Source organism: Ranitomeya imitator, chromosome 5 (genome assembly GCF_032444005.1).
Source record: "Ranitomeya imitator isolate aRanImi1 chromosome 5, aRanImi1.pri, whole genome shotgun sequence".
NCBI classification, from domain to species: Eukaryota; Metazoa; Chordata; class Amphibia; order Anura; family Dendrobatidae; genus Ranitomeya; species Ranitomeya imitator.
Window position 1 is genome coordinate 161088257 of NC_091286.1, and position 23003 is coordinate 161111259.

Here is a 23003-nt window from a genome sequence, read left to right on the forward strand (position 1 = left end):
AGTAATCGTCATCGTTCATCATTTTTGTTATGCGTGTGTCCCTTTTGAGGATACGTAAGGCATAATCCGCCATGTGGGCCAAAGTTCCAGTTCTCAAATCTGTGGTTGTGCTTGGTTGAGGGGCAGTTTCAGGCAAATCCACGTCACTTGTGTCCCTCCAAAAACCAGAACCCGGCCTTGCCGCGCCAACAATTTCCACTGGCCCCGGAAAAGCTTCCTCATTAAAAATATAATCATCCCCATCATCCTCCTCGTCCTCCTCCTCCTCTTCGCCCGCTACCTCGTCCTGTACACTGCCCTGGCCAGACAATGGCTGACTGTCATCAAGGCTTTCCTCTTCCTCAGCTGCAGACGCCTGATCCTTTATGTGCGTCAAACTTTGCATCAGCAGACGCATTAGGGGGATGCTCATGCTTATTATGGCGTTGTCTGCACTAACCAGCCGTGTGCATTCCTCAAAACACTGAAGGACTTGACACATGTCTTGAATCTTCGACCACTGCACACCTGACAACTCCATGTCTGCCATCCTACTGCCTGCCCGTGTATGTGTATCCTCCCACAAAAACATAACAGCCCGCCTCTGTTCACACAGTCTCTGAAGCATGTGCAGTGTTGAGTTCCACCTTGTTGCAACGTCTATGATTAGGCGATGCTGGGGAAGGTTCAAAGAACGCTGATAGGTCTGCATACGGCTGGAGTGTACGGGCGAACGGCGGATATGTGAGCAAAGTCCACGCACTTTGAGTAGCAGGTCGCATAACCCCGGATAACTTTTCAGGAAGCACTGCACCACCAGGTTTAAGGTGTGAGCCAGGCAAGGAATGTGTTTCAGTTGGGAAATGGAGATGGCAGCCATGAAATTCCTTCCGTTATCACTCACTACCTTGAGCGGTGTGTCTGTTGTCGCCCAAACACTTCATAGCCAATACAGCCTGCTGACGTTTGCCAGTAGCTGCCCCATAATGGGAGACCTGGTGTGCAACAGTGGCAGCTGCGGATGGAGTGGTTGTGCGACTGCGGTCTGTGGACGAGGTCTCGCTTCTGCAGGAGGACGAGGAGGAGGAGGAGGGGGTGCGAATGGCTACAGCCAACTGTTTCCTAGACCGTGGGCTAGGCAGAACTGTCCCAAACTTGCTGTCCCCTGTGGACCCTGCATCCACCACATTTACCCAGTGTGCCGTGATGGACACGTAACGTCCCTGGCCATGCCTACTGGTCCATGCATCTGTTGTCAGGTGCACCTTTGTGCTCACAGATTGCCTGAGTGCATGGACGATGCGCTCTTTAACATGCTGGTGGAGGGCTGGGATGGCTTTTCTGGAAAAAAAGTGTCGACTGGGTAGCTCGTAGCGTGGTACAGCGTAGTCCATCAGGGCTTTGAAAGCTTTGCTTTCAACTAACCGGTAGGGCATCATCTCTAACGAGATTAGTCTAGCTATGTGGGCGTTCAAACCCTGTGTACGCGGATGCGAGGCTAAGTACTTCCTTTTTCTAACCATAGTCTCATGTAGGGTGAGCTGGACTGGAGAGCTGGAGATCGTGGAACTGGCGGGGGTGCCGGTGGACATGGCAGACTGAGAGACGGTGGGAGATGGTATTGTTGCCGCCGGTGCCCTAGATGCAGTGTTTCCTACTACGAAACTGGTGATTCCCTGACCCTGACTTCTTTGGCCTGGCAAAGAAACCTGCACAGATACTGCAGGTGGTGCAGAAAATGGTGGCCCTACACTGCCGGAAGGGATGTTGCGTTGATGACTAGCTTCATTGGCCGAGGGTGCTACAACCTTAAGGGACGTTTGGTAGTTAGTCCAAGCTTGCAAATGCATGGTGGTTAAATGTCTATGCATGCAACTTGTATTGAGACTTTTCAGATTCTGCCCTCTGCTTAAGGTAGTTGAACATTTTTGACAGATGACTTTGCGCTGATCAATTGGATGTTGTTTAAAAAAATGCCAGACTGCACTCTTTCTAGCATCGGATACCATTTCAGGCATTGCAGACTGAGCTTTAACCGGATGGCCACGCTGTCCTCCAACAGGTTTTGACTTTGCCACGCGTTTTGGGCAAGATACGGGCCCGGCAGATTGAACCTGTTGCGATGTTGATGCCTGCTGCGGCCCCTCCTCCTCCGCTTCAGAACTGCTGCCGCCTGCACCCTGTTCCCCCAATGGCTGCCAATCGGGGTCAAGAACTGGGTCATCTATTACCTCTTCTTGTAGCTCGTGTGCAACTTCGTCTGTGTCACCTTGTCGGTCGGTGGTATAGCGTTCGTGATGGGGCAACATAGTCTCATCAGGGTCTGATTCTTGATCAGCACCCTGCGAGGGCAATGTTGTGGTCTGAGTCAAAGGACCAGCATAGTAGTCTGGCTGTGGCTGTGCATCAGTGCACTCCATGTCAGATTCAACTTGTAATGGGCATGGACTGTTAACTGCTTCACTTTCTAAGCCAGGGACGGTATGTGTAAAGAGCTCCATGGAGTAACCCGTTGTGTCGCCTGCTGCATTCTTCACTGTTGTTGTTTTTGCTGAAGAGGACAAGGAAGCGACTTGTCCCTGACCGTGAACATCCACTTACGACGCGCTGCTTTTACTTTTACCAGTTTCACGAGAGGAGGCAAAAGAGCTAGAGGCTGAGTCAGCAAGATAAGCCAAAACTTGCTCTTGCTGCTCCGGCTTTAAAAGCGGTTTTCCTACTCCCAGAAAAGGGAGCGTTCGAGGCCTTGTGTAGCCAGACGACGAACCTGGCTCCACAGCTCCAGACTTAGGTGCAATATTTTTTTTCCCACGACCACCTGATGCTCCACCACTACCACTACCCTCATTACCAGCTGACAATGAACGCCCCCGGCCACGACCTCTTCCACCAGACTTCCTCATTGTTTTAAAAACGTTACCAAACTAATGGTATTTGTTGCTGTCACACAACTTACACGGTGAGCTATAACTTCAGTATGATTTAGCTACCCCTTTACAGGTGGGTGAGACCACAACGAAAATCAGGCACAATGTTACACACTCTGTTGTTGGTGGCAACAAATGAGAGAGATGCCACACACGCAGGACTGTCACTGAAGCGCAAATGTAAATATTAATCTCCCACTGATTTGTGTTTTTTTTTTTAAAAAAGGAGACTTTAGAAAAAAAAAAAAAAAAGATTTTTTAAGGAAGAATTTATAAACCAAATAAAATGAAATGATTTTTTCAGGGAGAATTTAGAAAACAAATAAAACATAAAATAGCCTTTCTAGGGCCCAGTGAGTGAGAGAGGACGCACACAGGAGTCAGGAGTGGCACACAAGCCCAGAGGCCAATACTTATCTCCCACTGATTGATTAAGTGATTTTTTCAGGTAGATTTTGGAACCCAAATCAAGCAAAAAAATTAATAGGCTTTCTATGGCTTACAATTGGAGAGTGAGAGATGGCACACCCAGGAGTCAAGACTGGCACACAAGCAGAAAGGGCAATATTAATCTCCCACTGATTTGTTTTTTTTGTTTTTTTCAGGGAGACTTTAGAAAAAAAAAAAATACAAAAAAAATGATTTTTTTCAGGAATAATTTAGAAACCAAATAAAATAAAATGATTTTTTCAGGGAGAATTTAGAAAACAAATAAAACATAAAATAGGCTTTGTAGGGCACACTGAGTGAGAGAGGACGCACACAGGAGTCAAGAGTGGCACACAAGCCCAGAGGCCAATATTTATCTCCCACTGATTGATTTAGTGATTTTTTCAGGTAGATTTTGGAACCCAAATCAAGCAAAAAAATTAATAGGCTTTCTATGGCCCACAATTGGAGAGAGAGAGATGGCACACCCAGGAGTCAAGACTGGCACACAAGCAGAAAGGGCAATATTAATCTCCCACTGATTTGTTTTTTTTTGTTTTTTTCAGGGAGACTTTAGAAAAAAAAATACAAAAAAAATGATTTTTTTCAGGAATAATTTAGAAACCAAATAAAATAAAATGATTTTTTCAGGGAGAATTTAGAAAACAAATAAAACAAAAAATAGGCTTTCTAGGGCCCACTGAGTGAGAGAGGACGCACACAGGAGTCAGGAGTGGCACACAAGCCCAGAGGCCAATGTTTATCTCCCACTGATTGATTTAGTGATTTTTTCAGGTAGATTTTGGAACCCAAATCAAGCAAAAAAATTAATAGGCTTTCTATGGCCCACAATTGGAGAGAGAGAGATGGCACACCCAGGAGTCAAGACTGGCACACAAGCAGAAAGGGCAATATTATTCTCCCACTGATTTGTTTTTTTTTTTTTTTTTTTTCAGGGAGACTTTAGAAAAAAAAATACAAAAAAATGATTTTTTTCAGGAATAATTTAGAAACCAAATAAAATAAAATGATTTTTTCAGGGAGAATTTAGAAAACAAATAAAACAAAAAATAGGCTTTGTAGGGCCCACTGAGTGAGAGAGGATGCACACAGGAGTCAGGAGTGGCACACAAGCCCAGAGGCCAATATTTATCTCCCACTGATTGATTTAGTGATTTTTTCAGGTAGATTTTGGAACCCAAATCAAGCAAAAAAATTAATAGGCTTTCTATGGCCCACAATTGGAGAGAGAGAGATGGCACACCCAGGAGTCAAGACTGGCACACAAGCAGAAAGGGCAATATTAATCTCCCACTGTTTTGTTTTGTTTTTTTTTTTTCAGGGAGACTTTAGAAAAAAAAAAAAAAACATGATTTTTTCAGGAATAATTCAGAAACCAAATAAAATAAAATTATTTTTTCAGGGAGAATTTAGAAAACAAATAAAACAAAAAATAGGCTTTCTAGGGCCCACTGAGTGAGAGAGGACACACACAGGAGTCAGGAGTGGCACACAAGCCCAGAGGCCAATATTTATCTCCCACTGATTGATTTATTGATTTTTTCAGGTAGAATTTAGAACCCAAATCAACCAAAAAAATAAATAGGCTTTCTATGGCCCACTATTTGTGAGAGAGATGGCACGCTCAGGACTGGCACACAAGCCCAGAGGCCAATATTAATCTCCCACTTTTTTTTTTTTTTCCAGGGAAAATTTATAAACCCAATAAAAAAAATAATAAATAGGCTTTCTATGGCCCACTATCTGAGAGAGAGAGATGGCACGCTTAGGACTGGCACACAAGCCCAAAGGCCAATATTAATCTCCCACTGATTGATTTATTGATTTTTTCAGGTAGATTTTGGAACCCAAATCAAGCAAAAAAATAAATAGGCTTTCTATGGCCCACTGAGAGATGGCACACACAGGAGTAAGGAGTGGCACACAAGCCCTGAGGCCAATATTTTTCTCACACTGATTGATGTAGTGATTTTTTCAGGTAGATTTTAGAACCCAAATCAAGCAAAAAAATAAATAGGCTTTCTATGGCCCACTGAGTGAGAGATGACACAGACAGGGATGGCACTCTAGCAGAAATGCCAATCTTAATCTCCCACAAAAAAAAAAAAAAAAGGAACTGTCCTTCAATTACTATCTCCCTGCAGTAATCTCAGCCAGGTATGGCAGGCAGCAATAAGGAGTGGACTGATGCACAAATTAAATAAAAAGTGTGGACAAACAAACAAGATAGCTGTGCAGAAAGGAAGGAACAAGAGGATTTGTGCTTTGAAAAAAGCAGTTGGTTTGCACAGCGGCGTACACACAGCAATGCAGCTATCAGGGAGCCTTCTAGGGCAGCCCAATGAGCTACAGCGCTGAGGGAAAAAAAAAAATGTAGCTTCCACTGTCCCTGGACACCGAAGGTGGTGTTGGGCAGTGGAAATCGCTACAGCACAAGCGGTTTGGTGGTTAATGGACCCTGCCTAACGCTATCCCTGCTTCTGACGAAGCGGCAGCAACCTCTCCCTAGGCTCAGATCAGCAGCAGTAACATGGCGGTCGGCGGGAACGCCCCTTTATAGCCCCTGTGACGCCGCGGACAGCAAGCCAATCACTGCAATGCCCTTCTCTAAGATGGTGGGGACCAGGACCTATGTCATCACGCTGCCCACACTCTGCGTTTACCTTCATTGGCTGAGAAATGGCGCTTTTCGCGTCATTGAAACGCGACTTTGGCGCGAAAGTCGCGTACCGCATGGCCGACCCCGCACAGGGGTCGGATCGGGTTTCATGAAACCCGACTTTGTCAAATGTCGGCGACTTTTGAAAATGTTCGACCCGTTTCGCTCAACCCTATTCCAGAGTTATAACCTCATAAAGTGACAGTGGTCAGAATTGCAAAAATTGGCTCGGTCATTAAGTACCAAATTGGCTCTGTCACTAAGGGGTTAAATGGAATATTAGGAATAAATACTGGATGCAAGCCATATTTAGCAAAAAATTGACTTTGGGATGTAGAACTGTGTTTGGAATTATTGTAGGCAAATTCTGCTGTTGGTAAATAGTCTACCCAATCATCCTGTAGGTAAGAAATTAAAACAGCACAGGTATTGTTCGAAAGTTTGGTTAGTTCTTTCAATCTGGCCATTGCATTTTGGGTGGATGTTGTTCGACAAATTGACAGTAACTGCTAAAACTGTACAGGAGCTTTTCCAAAATCTTGATGTAAACTGAACACGTCTATCAGAAAATACATTGTAAGGAATTCCATGCAGCCTAAATATCTCTTTGACTATTAATTCTGCAGTTTGTACAGCAGTAGGAATCCCTTTAGTTGGAATAAAATGAGCCATCTTTGCGAGCCAATCCACAACAACAAGGATAATAGTTATTTCTTTAGATGGAGGTAGGTCCATGATAAAATCCATTGAGATTGATCCCCAAGGTTTGGATGGAAATGGAAGAGGTTGAAGGAGTTCTAGAAGAGAAGGTAGTGGCATCTTGTTCAGTGCACATTTTAAACAACAGGAAACATATTTTCTCACATCCTTCTTACAATTAGGCCACCAAAAAGAACAAAACAGTAGTTCTTGCGTTTTCATGACTCCATGGTGTCCTACAAATTTAGAGGGTATCGTTTCTCCTTGTTGAGAGTGACATACCATCTCTGGCTTGTCAAGGTAAGGAGGCTTATTCGCCATGCAACGCTCCTCTGGGAAATTAAATATGCAAATTGCCTCTTCTGAGAAAAAGAGGGCTTAAACTCTATAGCGCCACCTATTGGAAGTAGCGATCCTACAAGTCACAATCAACTCTTTAACGAGTCGTGCAATATGACTTAGGATTAAAGCTAAATCAGTATCTCAATTCGCAAACACGGTGTTTCGGGCTGTTGGCCCTCGTCAGTGCGAAGCATGAGAACTGATTTGGCTAGGTGAGAGGCTCTGGACTGGGGTCTAAGGGGTATCGTTTCTCCTTGTGGAGACGGACATACCATCTCTGGCTTGTCAAGGTAACGAGGCTTATTCGCCATGCAACGCTCCTCTGGGAAATTAAATATGCAAATTGCCTCTTCTGAGAAAAAGAGGAATTGAGATACTGATTTGGCTTTAATCCTAAGTCATATTGCACGACTTGTTAAAGAGTTGATTGTGACTTGTAGGATCGCTACTTCCAATAGGTGGCGCTATAGAGTTTAAGTCCTCTTTTTCTCAGAAGAGGCAATTTGCATACAAATTTAGAAACATGGACAAGTTTGAGGACAAGTTGAGCAGATTTGGGGACATATACAGCTCTGGCAAAAATTAAGAGACCACTGCAAAATGTTCAGTTTGTCTGATTTTTCTCTTTATAGGTATATTTTTGAGTAAAATGTAAATTGTTCTTTTATTCTATAAACTTCTGACAACATGTCTCCAAATTTCCAAGCAATAAATTTTGTATTTTTTTCTGAAAAGGAGAAATTGTCAAAATTACAAAAAAAACAGTACTTTCAGATCTCAAATAATGCAAAGAAAACAAGTTCATCAGAATCATTTAGAAACAACAATACTAATGTTTTAACTTATTAAGAGTTCAGAAATCAATATTTTGTGGAATAACCATGATTTTTAATCACAGCTTTCATGCGTCTTGGCATGCTGTCCACCAGTCTTTCACACTGTTTCTGGCGCAATAAGTTAAGCAGTTCTTCTTTGTTTGATGGCTTGTGACTATCCATCATCCACTTGATTACATTCCAGAGGTTTTCAATGGGGTTCAGGTCTGGAGATTGGGCTGCCCATGACAGGGTTTTGATGTGGTGGTCTCTTAATTTTTGCCAGAGCTGTATTTGGTGGTTCTGCATCCAAAACCCCTCCTTAAAAGATCAACATCTTTAGAAGGATGGTTAAGAAAAAAGTCAGTTTGTTGTCCATCTTTAATCTTTGTTAAAAATTCTTTGGAGTCCAGTGTTCCCAAAAAATGTTTTTTTATTATAAGGAGGCTAAATCTAATCCTAATTTATAAATTGGCATACAATATCTATGATCTGTATATAAAGAAAGGATACAGTTTTTAATACAGTTGTCTATATTACATGGAACACAAGCAAGCGAAGTTAGGAAGACCACACAACTGGTTGGAGGAATTGCTTGTCAACCTTGGCATTCAAGACAGACATTCCATTGTAAAATCTGGAATGTAGCAATTGAGCTAAAATAATCATTACTAAACAAGACTAGATGGAGCTCTGATTGTTTTCTTAGTGAATTCACTTTTATAGCCTTTCCTGAAAATCGACAAGGAATATTTTTTAGCATTTGTGTAAATAATCATGTTTCATCTTTCAGTCTTTAACAACTACTGCCAAAATTTAAAGTGTATACGACATATTTTATTATTAGCACTACCCACCATGTTGTACTTAAAAGATAAATCTTGTCAATAGCCAAAACTAAAGAAATATGTAGACCTATGCAACATATTTAACATTGATTTATTTCATATAAATTGCAAAACAAAGCAGGTCTACAATAAGACATGGATGAAAAAGACATTTTTATTTTCTTCATACAGCTCGTAGGTAAACCCACCAGTTTCCATGTTTGCAAACCACAAAGAAATAGTCCTGTTTGTAGTTGGATTCTGCCTTCATAGTTATCACCTATATCAGAATTTTTGGGATGGACCTCTGCGACTTTTCAATCGCAAAGTGAGCCAACAAGTCTAGGGAAACTAATGCCCCATCTACTAGTCAAAGGCATAATTAGCATAAGAAAATACTTTTTTTAAACATGGATTTAAGTGAATAACATTATAAAGGCTGGATAGGCAGAGAGAGCTTAGTAATACATATGTGAATGCTGCTGGGTCAGAGGGCTTGGGAGACCTGACAGATTCCCTTTAAGGGCCACACAACTCTTATTGAATTTGCTGCATCTTAATCCAGCGCACCCTGGATCAGGACTGACATATAAAATTGGCTTATTTCTGTACATTCTGCTGCTGTCAGATTGGGTGTCAAAAATGGAGAGAAAGTCCCTTTAAAACATTTCAAACTTTGCAAGTTAGAAATAAATGTAAAAACTTGGATTTCATCATCCCAGATAATTTGTTAACGAAGATAATTTGCTGGCAGATACAGCTCTGGAAAAAATTAAGAGACCACTGCAAAATTTTCAGTTTGTATGATTTTTCTCTTTATAGGTATATTTTTGAACAAAATGTAGATTGTTCTTTTATTCTATATTGTTCTGACAACATGTCTCCGAATTTCCAAGCAATAAGAAAAGAAAACGAAAAATGGTAAATAAAAACCCAGTGCTTTCAGACCTCAAATAATAGAAAGAAAACAAGTTCATAATCATTTAGAAACAACAATACTAATGTTTTAACTCAGGAAGAGTTCAGAAATCAATATTTTGTGGAATAACCATGATTTATAATCACAGCTTTCATGCGTCTTGGCATGCTTTCCACCAATCTTTCACACTGCTTCTGGCACAAATATGTAAGCAGTTCTTCTTTGTTTAATGGCTTGTGACTATCCATCATCCTCCTGATTACATTCCAGAGGATTTCAATGGGGTTTTGATAGGATTTTGATGTGGTGGTCTCTTAATTTATGCCAGAGCTGTATATCTCCTATATACAGTTAGGTCCATATATATTTGGAGAGAGACAACATTTTTCTAATTTTGGTTATAGACATTACCACAATGAATTTTAAACAAAACAATTCAGATGCAGTTGAAGTTCAGACTTTCAGCTTTCATTTGAGGGTATCCACATTAAAATTGGATGAAGGGTTTAGGAGTTTCAGCTCCTTAACATGTGCCGCCCTGTTTTTAAAGGGACCAAAAATAATTGGACAGATTCAATTATTTTAAATAAAATGTTCATTTTTAGTACTTGGTTGAAAACCCTTTGTTGGCAATGACTGCCTGAATTCTTGAACTCATGGACATCACCAGACACTGTGTTTCCTCCTTTTTGATGCTCTGCCAGGCCTTCACTGCAGTGGTTTTCAGTTGCTGTTTGTTTGTGGGCCTTTCTGTCTGAAGTTTAGTCTTCAACAAGTGAAATGCATGCTCAATTGGGTTGAGATCAGGTGACTGACTTGGCCATTCAAGAATATTCCACTTCTTTGCTTTAATAAACTCCTGGGTTGCTTTGGCTTTATGTTTTGGTTCGTTGTCCATCTGTAGTATGAAACGACGACCAATCAGTTTGGCTGCATTTGGCTGGATCTGAGCACACAGTATGGCGGCTCTGAATACCTCAGAATTAATTCGGCTGCTTCTGTCCTGTGTCACATCATCAATAAACACAAGTGACCCAGTGCCACTGGCAGCCATGCATGCCCAAGCCATCACTCTGCCTCCGCAGTGTTTTACGGATGATGTGGTATGCTTTGGATCATGAGCTGTACCACACCTTCACCATACTCTTCTCTTTCCATCGTTGTGGTAGAGGTTGATCTTGGTTTCATCTGTCCAAAGAATGTTATTCCAGAACTGTGCTGGCTTTTTTAGATGTTTTTTAGCTAAGTCCAGTCTAGCCTTTTTTATTCTTGATTTTTATGAGTAGCTTGCACCGTGCAGTGAACCTTCTGTATTTACTTTCATGCAGTCTTCTCTTTATGGTAGATTTGGATATTGATACGCCTACCTCCTGGAGAGTGTTGTTCGCTTGGTTGGCTGTTGTGAAGGGGTTTCTCTTCACCATGGAGATTATTCTGTGATCGTCCACCACTGTTGTCTTCCGTGGGCGCCCAGGTCTTTTTGCATTGATGAGTTCACCAGTGCTTTCTTCCTTTCTCAGGATGCACCAAACTGTAGATTTTGCCACTCCTAATATTGTAGCAATTTCTTGGATGGGTTTTTTCTGTTTTCGCAGCTTAAGGATGGCTTCTTTCACATGCATGGAGAGCTCTTTTGACCGCATGTTTTCTTCACAGCTAAACCTTCCAAATGCAAGCACCACACCTCAAATCAACTCCTGGCCTTTTATCTGCTTAATTGAGAATTAAATAACGAAGGGATTGCCCACACCTGTCCATGAAATAGCCTTGGAGTCAATTTGACTATCATTGGCTTCTTCTATTAATTTTATTGCCCTCATTCATGTTCAGTATATAGATTGTTCAGAACTAATTGATATTGCCTGGTTTGTGTGTATATATACCCTGTACTGAGGCCCCATTGATTGTTATCGTGAGGTGGTACACAAATATAATAACAACATACAGTATATGGTGGTGATCTGTTTTAAGGGAGGTCACTGTATCTTGATTTGTTCTTTACAGCTATGCACTTTTTACTTTCTAAGCTTTATGTTAAAGGATACTCCTCCTTTCCTTATCAAGACTTTTTATGCTCGGCGTCCCCTATATGGCATTTTCTGCTTTTTTATTATGAGTTTTTTAATATTGTTTAAAAAAATTCATTATTTTATTCTTACAGTTTGGGACCTCTTCTTTATTCCCATATTTATTTGTATATTAGATGTTGTTGTTCCTATGTATATGAAGTGCTCTCTTGTATTTGTAGACATTTTTGTTAATCTATATGATGTGGATGACAACTGGTAGCATATACAATGAATTGTCATTATTCGGCTTGTGAAGAGGTTTGGTATTAATTTTGCTGACAGTATGGTGAAAGCTATAAGATTTATTATGAGTAATGCAGGAATATAGCGATTTAACATCACAAGTAACCCAAATATGATCAGCTGATCATTTAGACTTTTTCACAATTTATAGCAATTGTTTATCGTTGCCTATATGACATTTTTTTTAAAGTAAGGCCAACTGAGAAACGGTATTGAGCCATAATATCAAATAAGCTTCATTTTTTTATGTTCAAAAATACACAATTAGTAATGTCAGACATGCAATAACAGTACAATTACTGCTAATGCAATATTTGATCGTATTTTTCTAGGTTGTCCTGGACCCAAAAAAATTGAATTTCTTACAAGTGTATTGGATGCATTAACCACTGATATGGTAAATGCTGTTTCTGACTTAACATCCTCTTCCAGCAGGTAAGGTTCATATCCTTGAATAGGAAATGCTAAAACCTTTTATCCAATCTTGCCTTACAGAATGCGCTCTTTAATTCAGGGGACCATAAATAAATTGATAAGAACATTAGCTGCAGAAGAGTTACATGAATGTCGACATTTTCCTGTTTTTCTCTGCACTAAGTGACTAAAAATAGTGTGTTAAAAATACCGAGTGTTATAAACATGGACAAATAAAGCTCTCATTCGAAGTGTTGGTTTATTAAGTAAATATTTTAACAATGTCATACACTGTCATAAGTAATGTGCTGGTGCAAAAGTAAACCTGTAGCACCTCACTAAGACGCACAGATAAACAAGGCGAAAGCGTTTGGCTTGGGAAGTCTATCTTAAGAGTAATCCTGACAGAATGGAAAAATACAGACTTAGTGCCAGAAGGCTTTTCTACCAAGCTAGACACAGAATCATTCTATCAAGCCTCTCAAGAGAGAGTGCTTATGTGTCAAAGTAGAAAACATGTGCAGGCCAGCTGGCTTATTATTCAAAAATGGCAGCCAGTGCAAAGGTGAGAGAGACATCTACTAAATTTAAAGTTGTCAAGCTAGAAAAAGTAAGTTATATTAATGGTTTCAGTTAACTGATTTGTCAAGAAAAAAACAAACAAAAAAAAAATCTGAATGCTTGCCGGTTGTGTAGCAAATATTGCTGTATCCCCTGAAGGATTAACTGTGTTGTATACTAATGCAGCAGTAAACATCATGTAGTAGTAGCAGTATGTGTCCATTCTGTTCATTGATTTCTGCAATTACTTGGAAGAAAATCTTATGAAACACTTCTTTAATAGTTTAAATAGAAAACGGGGAGTTGAAGAGACAAATCATCCATTTACATTGCATTAATATTGATTTTGAAGCTTCCAAGCACTCGCTTTATAAGGAAGGAAAGGTTTAAGTGTAGGGTGAATTTAGTCGTGAAAGACATTATTATTCACCAATTATTACATAAAACCTTCCCAATGTAACATTACCAAAATACTAATATTTGTAATTGAATTTATAAATAATAAAACTTATAAATAATTGTAATTAATTGTATTCATCCAACATTTAGGTGTTCAAATGGTATCAGTAACAAAATTGCAACCCTCTTTAATTTTTGTTGTAGGAAATTTGTCATCAATATGTCACACCCCAAACTTTTTTTTATATGAATGCAAATTTTTCAAAGACAAGCCAGCAATGCTTTTACATGGCCAGGCCGTTCCTCCGTTACTGAGAAATCAGGGTTAGAATTGAAACACAAATGATGCTGAAGAGCTGTTTGTAGTTTTGAAGTCTATGTCATTCCCTACTCAACATTACATCTTCTTGCTTGCTGATGACTCCTTTGCCTGAAGCCACACATAGTAGAGGCTGTCCATCATGTGGAAGGCAGTGGTTTTTGGCAGGTAATAGAGCTGGAGTGACAGAGGCTTCAGATCTACAGTGGTCCATCAGTCTGATTTGCATATACCATGATGAGCAAAAGGGTAACATTGTTTTAAACTTTTGACTTTCCAGCTCCGTATTTCACCATCCACTACTGCTTCGAAAGTGGGACTACCATCACTTTATAGACAATCATCTTGGCTATTTCATACATAAACTTGACTTGCAACTATTTAACATATGATTAGTTATACAGATTCTTGTTATGTTACTGTATTGTTACTGTTTTATTCATAAAAATCTAAATTTTAATTTTTGTTATTTTGTTAGTATTTTATAAATTCCCCTTTGGCTTTCAACACTGCCTGAATCCTTCTGGGCATGTTCTCAATCAGATTCAAACATGTTTTGACTGAATCTGATCCCAGTTCTTTTCTACACATTCCCAAAGTTGGTGCAAACTGGTCAACTCACTTGGGTATGTATGCAGTTTTTTCTTCAACTATACCCACAAGTGTTCGATTGGATAGAGGTCAATCCAGCACCTCTACTTCATTGTCATTGAACTATTTCTTTTCCAATTTTGACATATGCTTTGGGTAGTTGTCAAGCTGGAACACTATGTCATCCTTTTCAAACCCACAGTACTTGCGTGTGCTAAGTAACTCGTCTTATAGGATACTCATATATATAGCTCCACATTGAGACAACCATCAATCCTGGTCAAGTATCCAACACCTTTGACTGTGAAACAACCCCATATTATCAGGCTTCCTCTACCAAACTTGACAGTTCATTCAATTTCTCCACCCGTTAGCCCCTTTTTTTCTTATTTGTTCCAGACCCATTTGTACCCATCAGGCCCTGGTGTATTGACTTTCATCTCATTGCTACAAATCACCCGTTTCCAGTCTTCTACTTTCCACTTTTCATACTTTTTTACAAACATAACATGATGATGCTTCTTATGATGATATTGAAGTTGCGGCTTCTTCACCTTCATTCTTCACATGTGCTGCATGAACAACTTTGATCTCACTATTATGAAGCATACGAGCCACCTCCAGTGTCGTGTTCTTCCTGTCCAGAACTGATAGACCTTGTGATGAGCCGACTTGTTGACTATGATATTTTGCTTGGATGTCCAGTTCTTGGCTTTTGTATGAATGGATGGACTTCATATTCTTCCAGCAGACATGGCACTCACATGATGCAGTTTGGCAAATTTCTTGACCAAGAAACAGCTATCATTGAGCTGGATGATAATGTTTCTCTTTTCTTGGGAAATCTTCATGTCTGCTCTTCTATTTGAATCAGTGACCTTTCATTTGGAAATGAACCTAATAAAGCACTGAGCTATTAGGGAATGGAAAAATAGGTTGTATTTTGTAGTAAACAGGAAGAAAAAGATTTTTCCAATATCAAGAGCAAAACAGTAACAATGCAGTGATGACCAAATTTGCATAAGTAATCATATGCAAAATAGTTGAAAGTTAAATTTATGTATGAGATAGCCAAGATGATTGTCTATAAAATGATGGTAGCTTCACATTCAAAGCACTAGTGGATGATGAGATATGGCACCTGAAAGTCAAAAGTTCAAAACATTGTTACACTTTTATACAAAAAAGCTAGAGGCCGCACGTAAAGGAAAAAAACTGCGAGAAAAGAAAAGGGAATGTCTAAAATCCTGCTGTGAAGAGTCCTACAATGGAGCCATACAACCCCCTAAATCCGTGTAAGCCCCAATGAAAGTACTAGTGTGGTAGCAGAAACATATATAATAGACAATACTATGTCAGACTACATAAACTCCGCAATGGCCCCGACCCCGTGAAAACAGTACCTGTAACCGAGCAATCTGGCTGGGCGATGAATCAAAAGGAGGGCACCGCTGGGTCCAATACAGAGCTGAGCCTGACGCCGCAGGAGAAGTAGTGAGACAATACGTGCAGAGATGCAGTGGGGGTCTGCCGATGTCTCGAGCGAGGCTTCACGTGGTAGTAGCGGGAAGGCTGCGTAGAGCCAGGGAGAGCCCCGGCCGGTGGCGTCCCTGGATACGAGCGCAAGGAAGATGGCCGACGGAGAACCTAGCGTGTGACGTCACAGCTGAAAAAACTACGGAGCGGCACAAGGGACAAGTTTAGCAACCAACGCGTTTCGAAGGAACAGCGTCCTTCTTCGTCAGGGTTACCTGGCACCGGCGGCTCCGAAAGATATAAAGGCTAAGTGTCCGTCAATCAACCAACCCAGGCCCCGCCCCCCCGCCCTATAAAGTAAAAAATCAGTGTGTGCAGGAAATCCTCTGCCGAATGCTCCAATAACATACAAATAGCGCCCACTAAGGATGGGATAAAAGAAACTACAAGCAGTGTATGTGCCAGAATCATGCAGAAATATGCCCATCTGAGCAGACATGGGCTCATAACGAGGGAATAGCTGGTCCCAAAGGGGATATCAGGGAACAGGAGTAAAGTGCAAATGTAATAAAAATATATAAATATATAAAGACATAAAAGCAATTGTAATAACTATAAATAAATAAAAAGAGAGAGAAATCCCTCTCTGAAATATTAAATAGCACATAGCTAAAATACAAGACATGCAGATAAAAATAAAAATAAAAACAACCGGGAAAAAGCTGCCGTAAAGAAAACTGCCATAAAAAACACATCACAAAGAAAGGGGGCAAACCACACAAAAACCCCTGCGTATATTAAAAAGCATATAATTCTAGCCCATAATTTAGGCCCTTAGGTGCAAGGCAATTCAGGGTAAAAATCCATTCGGATTCGATCCTAGACATAACTTGTAGCAAATTGCCCCCTCTCACATTTTGTTGAATTTTTTGGATTCCCAAGAACCGTACATGTTTAGTAGATTTGTCATGTTTTTCACAAAAGTGACGGGAGAGGGGGTGACCAGAGAACCCCCTACGGATGTTCATAAAGTGTTCCTTTATTCGGACCATAAGAGGCCTCTTGGTGCGGCCCACATACAATTTATGGCATGGACACTCAATAAGGTAAATGACCCTTGCAGTTGAACATGTGATATTATCCTTGATCCTGAATTCCTTCACGGAGTCTGCATCTGTGAACGTACAATAACGTGTCTTACAAAAGGAAGTATTGGTACACCCAAAGCAATGGCCACAAGGTGTAAATCCAGACTTTGCATTTATCCTAGTACCAGAGCGTGAATCATGGTTAATAGATGGTTTAATTGTCGGAGCAATAAGGCTACCTAATGAGCGGGCTTTCCTAAATATAAATCTGGGGATGTTAGGTAGATATCCTCCTATGATTTTGTCCCCTTGTAAAATAGACCAATGTTTGCGTATAATAGACCTAAACTTCAGATGATCCACATGAAATTGAGTGATGAAGGGTAATTCATGAATTTGATCAGAGATATTCGTAGCAATTGGATTGGCAGCTTGTTCCTTATATAACAGGGAATATCTGGAGGTATCCCTCACCTCCTGTTCGGCTTGTGCCAGCAGTGAACCCGCATAACCTTTATCAAGGAATTGCTGGGTTAGTACCTCTGCTTCCATATTATAGTCCTCCAAGGTAGTACTGTTTCGTCTAAGCCTGGTGTATTGACCCTTGGGGATATTGGTCAACCACACGGGCGGGTGACAACTCAGAATATTAATGAAACTGTTAGTGTCAACATCCTTACGGTAACATTTGGTGTACAGTTGGAAATTATCTATATACACGGTTAGGTCCAAGAAGTTGACGTTGGTGGTGCTGATGGTCGGAGTGAATTCCAGACCAAATACATTGTCATTCAGGTTAGCGGTGAACAGGTCCAGATCACTCTTTGAACTATCCCAAATAAACAACACGTCGTCAATGAATCTACGCCACAGGATTAGTCCTGGGCGGAGGTGTCCAGAGATATAGATGTGAGACTCCTCCCACTTGGCTACGAAGAGGTTTGCATAGCTTGGGGCAAAACGCGTGCCCATAGCGGTGCCCCAAACTTGCAAAAAGAACTCCCCCTCATACCAAAAGTAGTTATGTTGAAGGATGAAATCAATGCATTCTTGGATAAATGTTACCTGATTATCCGGATATGTGCCCAGCGTTCGGAGGAAGTCACCTGCCACACGACAACCCATCTTTTGGTCAATGACTGTGTACAGTGATTTTATATCCAACGTACCCAGGACATAAGTTGGTTTCCATTCCACCTCCTCTAATACTTGTAATATGTGGCCTGTGTCTTTAAGGTAGGCGGGTATGAGCCGCATGCATTTCTGGAGATGCCTATCCACATATTGTGATAGGTTTGCTGTAAGGCTATTGATACCTGAAATAATAGGCCTACCAGGAGGACATGTGGAACTCTTGTGCATTTTGGGGATATGGTAGAAAATGGCTACACTAGGGTCCCTATTAAATACAAATTGGAATTCTTTCTTATTTAAGATACCCAGAGACTGGCCCTTAAGACACAAATTTTTTAATTTTTTAATAAAATATAGTGTTGGATCACTTCTCAGTTTCTTATAGGTGACCTCATCCCCACCTATAAAAAACTGAGAAGTGATCCAACACTATATTTTATTAAAAAATTAAAAAATTTGTGTCTTAAGGGCCAGTCTCTGGGTATCTTAAATAAGAAAGAATTCCAATTTGTATTTAATAGGGACCCTAGTGTAGCCATTTTCTACCATATCCCCAAAATGCACAAGAGTTCCACATGTCCTCCTGGTAGGCCTATTATTTCAGGTATCAATAGCCTTACAGCAAACCTATCACAATATGTGGATAGGCATCTCCAGAAATGCATGCGGCTCATACCCGCCTACCTTAAAGACACAGGCCACATATTACAAGTGCACTCACCGGTATATGAACAATCAAAGCGGTTTATTCACATGAGATCATGCGGTGCAAGGAGGGTATGTGAATACAAAAAAGGATGACAGCTGTTTCGTGCTATGTGAGCACTTCAACAGATCCAATTGATTGGATTGTTCATATACCGGTGAGTGCGCTTTCAGTCTCTTCTTATGTATCATGTTGGATCTGTTTTTCTTAAGCAGCACCAAGGTATAATCTTTTTAATGGTTTTTTTGTTTAGTTTGTTTTCTGACAAAAGGCTTTAATAGTGCATTTTTCTGCCCCTGGAGCAGTAAGGGTCTAGCGTATAGCGGCTGTGCGATTGCATTTTTTTCTCTTTATTCTGGACATATTACAAGTATTAGAGGAGGTGGAATGGAAACCAACTTATGTCCTGGGTACGTTGGATATAAAATCACTGTACACAGTCATTGACCAAAAGATGGGTTGTCGTGTGGCAGGTGACTTCCTCCGAACGCTGGGCACATATCCGGATAATCAGGTAACATTTATCCAAGAATGCATTGATTTCATCCTTCAACATAACTACTTTTGGTATGAGGGGGAGTTCTTTTTGCAAGTTTGGGGCACCGCTATGGGCACGTGTTTTGCCCCAAGCTATGCAAACCTCTTCGTAGCCAAGTGGGAGGAGTCTCACATCTATATCTCTGGACACCTCCGCCCAGGACTAATCCTGTGGCGTAGATTCATTGACGACGTGTTGTTTATTTGGGATAGTTCAAAGAGTGATCTGGACCTGTTCACCGCTAACCTGAATGACAATGTATTTGGTCTGGAATTCACTCCGACCATCAGCACCACCAACGTCAACTTCTTGGACCTAACCGTGTATATAGATAATTTCCAACTGTACACCAAATGTTACCGTAAGGATGTTGACACTAACAGTTTCATTAATATTCTGAGTTGTCACCTGCCTGTGTGGTTGACCAATATCCCCAAGGGTCAATACACCAGGCTTAGACGAAACTGTACTACCTTGGAGGACTATAATATGGAAGCAGAGGTACTAACCCAGCAATTCCTTGATAAAGGTTATGCGGGTTCACTGCTGGCACAAGCCGAACAGGAGGTGAGGGATACCTCCAGATATTCCCTGTTATATAAGGAACAAGCTGCCAATCCAATTGCTACGAATATCTCTGATCAAATTCATGAATTACCCTTCATCACTCAATTTCATGTGGATCATCTGAAGTTTAGGTCTATTATACGCAAACATTGGTCTATTTTACAAGGGGACAAAATCATAGGAGGATATCTACCTAACATTCCCAGATTTATATTTAGGAAAGCCCGCTCATCAGGTAGCCTTATTGCTCCGACAATTAAACCATCTATTAACCATGATTCACGCTCTGGTACTAGGATAAATGCAAAGTCTGGATTTACACCTTGTGGCCATTGCTTTGGGTGTACCAATACTTCCTTTTGTAAGACACGTTATTGTACGTTCACAGATGCAGACTCCGTGAAGGAATTCAGGATCAAGGATAATATCACATGTTCAACTGCAAGGGTCATTTACCTTATTGAGTGTCCATGCCATAAATTGTATGTGGGCCGCACCAAGAGGCCTCTTATGGTCCGAATAAAGGAACACTTTATGAACATCCGTAGGGGGTTCTCTGGTCACCCCCTCTCCCGTCACTTTTGTGAAAAACATGACAAATCTACTAAACATGTACGGTTCTTGGGAATCCAAAAAATTCAACAAAATGTGAGAGGGGGCAATTTGCTACAAGTTATGTCTAGGATCGAATCCGAATGGATTTTTACCCTGAATTGCCTTGCACCTAAGGGCCTAAATTATGGGCTAGAATTATATGCTTTTTAATATACGCAGGGGTTTTTGTGTGGTTTGCCCCCTTTCTTTGTGATGTGTTTTTTATGGCAGTTTTCTTTACGGCAGCTTTTTCCCGGTTGTTTTTATTTTTATTTTTATCTGCATGTCTTGTATTTTAGCTATGTGCTATTTAATATTTCAGAGAGGGATTTCTCTCTCTTTTTATTTATTTATAGTTATTACAATTGCTTTTATGTCTTTATATATTTTTATTACATTTGCTCTTTACTCCTGTTCCCTGATATCCCCTTTGGGACCAGCTATTCCCTCGTTATGAGCCCATGTCTGCTCAGATGGGCATATTTCTGCATGATTCTGGCACATACACTGCTTGTAGTTTCTTTTATCCCATCCTTAGTGGGCGCTATTTGTATATTATTGGAGCATTCGGCAGAGGATTTCCTGCACACACTGATTTTTTACTTTATAGGGCGGGGGGGCGGGGCCTGGGTTGGTTGATTGACGGACACTTAGCCTTTATATCTTTCGGAGCCGCCGGTGCCAGGTAACCCTGACGAAGAAGGACGCTGTTCCTTCGAAACGCGTTGGTTGCTAAACTTGTCCCTTGTGCCGCTCCGTAGTTTTTTAAGCTGTGACGTCACACGCTAGGTTCTCCGTCGGCCATCTTCCTTGCGCTCGTATCCAGGGATGCCACCGGCCGGGGCTCTCCCTGGCTCTACGCAGCCTTCCCGCTACTACCACGTGAAGCCTCGCTCGAGACATCGGCAGACCCCCACTGCATCTCTGCACGTATTGTCTCACTACTTCTCCTGCGGCGTCAGGCTCAGCTCTGTATTGGACCCAGCGGTGCCCTCCTTTTGATTCATCGCCCAGCCAGATTGCTCGGTTACAGGTACTGTTTTCACGGGGTCGGGGCCATTGCGGAGTTTATGTAGTCTGACATAGTATTGTCTATTATATATGTTTCTGCTACCACACTAGTACTTTCATTGGGGCTTACACGGATTTAGGGGGTTGTATGGCTCCATTGTAGGACTCTTCACAGCAGGATTTTAGACATTCCCTTTTCTTTTCTCGCAGTTTTTTTCCTTTACGCGCGGCCTCTAGCTTTTTTGTATATTTTATTTATATCCGGGGTGGCGTCTTCCCGGTTTTGAGTCCAGCTGCTTAAGGAATTTATTTGGGTTTTATAGCGCTGGTGTGATTACTACTTTTTGATTGTTACACTTTTGCTTATAGTCTCTTCAGAGAGGAAGAGGACTAGAACTCTAGTGCCACCTATTCAATGTAGCAATCCTAAAAGTCAATGTCAACCCTTTAACGAGTCTTGTCACATGACTTAGGATAAAAGCCAAACCGGAATCTCAATTTACACACTGTGTTTCAGGGTACTCCCCCTCATGACACTAGAGTTCTAGTCCTTTTCCTCTCTGAAGATACTATTTGCATATTTCCCAGAGGAGCATTGCTGCTTTAAGTCTCCTCATCTCGGCATGGCTAACATGTCTCTCTCCTCAAGGCAAAAGGTTACTCCTTGGATCACGGTCAGACGCCTCTCACACAGCAAAACCAAATCTCACACTTCGCACTGACGAGGGTCAGCACCCCGAAACACAGTGTCTGCAAATTGAGATTCTGGTTTGGCTGTTAGCCTAAGTCATGTGACAAGGCTCGTTAGAGGGTCATCATTGACTTTTAAGATTGCTACTTCCAATAGGTGGCACTAGAGTTCTAGTCCTTTTCCTCTCTGAAGAGATTATTTGCATATTTACCAGAGGAGCATTATGGCTTTAAGCCTCCTCATCTCGGAATGCTTAACATGTCACTCTCCACAAGGAGAAGCGTTACTACTTGGATTACTCTTTTGCTTGAAACTATAAATGCAAACTCTGATTTCTCAGTAAATGTGGAAAAGACTGGCCATGTAAAGGTATAGCTGGTGTTGTCTCTTTCATGGACATGCACATAGTTTGGGGTGGTAAATCCTGCTGACAGATTCCTTCTAAGGTCTTAGTCATATCCAAACCTATAGTAGAGAGCCACAAGAACTTAGTGTGCCACCATACGGCAGTTGTTTTCCCAAGAAACATTTCCTATCCAAAAAATAATTATAATATGTATGGAACACACTATAATTTTTTTTTGTTTCAAATATCCATGAAATCCAATGGAAAAATGCGTTATGGAATCTGATGTACTTCCACCTACCACAGAAATATATGGCTGCCTTATTGTGGCTTGTTGGGCATTTTATGCTGTAATATGGCATATGTCTATGGGAGTATTGAATAAAGCTACGGACTGCATGACTGGTGGGTGTTAATATGGATGTTATGCTATAAGCATAAGAGATTATATGTTTTATATGATCTACGTATTCATTTTAATTTATCAACAAGTATTGTGGCTTCTTTGCTTTTTTTTTTTTTGCTAGATGTTTAAGGGTACCGTCACACAGTGGCATTTTGGTCGCTACGACGGCACGATTCGTGACGCTCCAGCATCGTAACAATATCGCTCCAGCGTCGTAGACTGCTGTCACACTT

General features: G+C 40.9%; 1 protein-coding gene across 3 annotated transcripts in view; it reads left to right on the forward strand.

Annotated features, from left to right (window-relative positions):
- Positions 1-23003, forward strand: part of SMOC2 (SPARC related modular calcium binding 2) — a 642212-nt gene that overhangs the window by 508627 nt on the left and 110582 nt on the right. For all 3 annotated transcript variants that reach the window (XM_069769272.1, XM_069769273.1, XM_069769271.1), the window contains exon 10: positions 12262-12364. In XM_069769272.1, coding sequence (XP_069625373.1) covers positions 12262-12364 — 103 coding nt within the window. The remainder of the gene's footprint in view (positions 1-12261; positions 12365-23003) is intronic.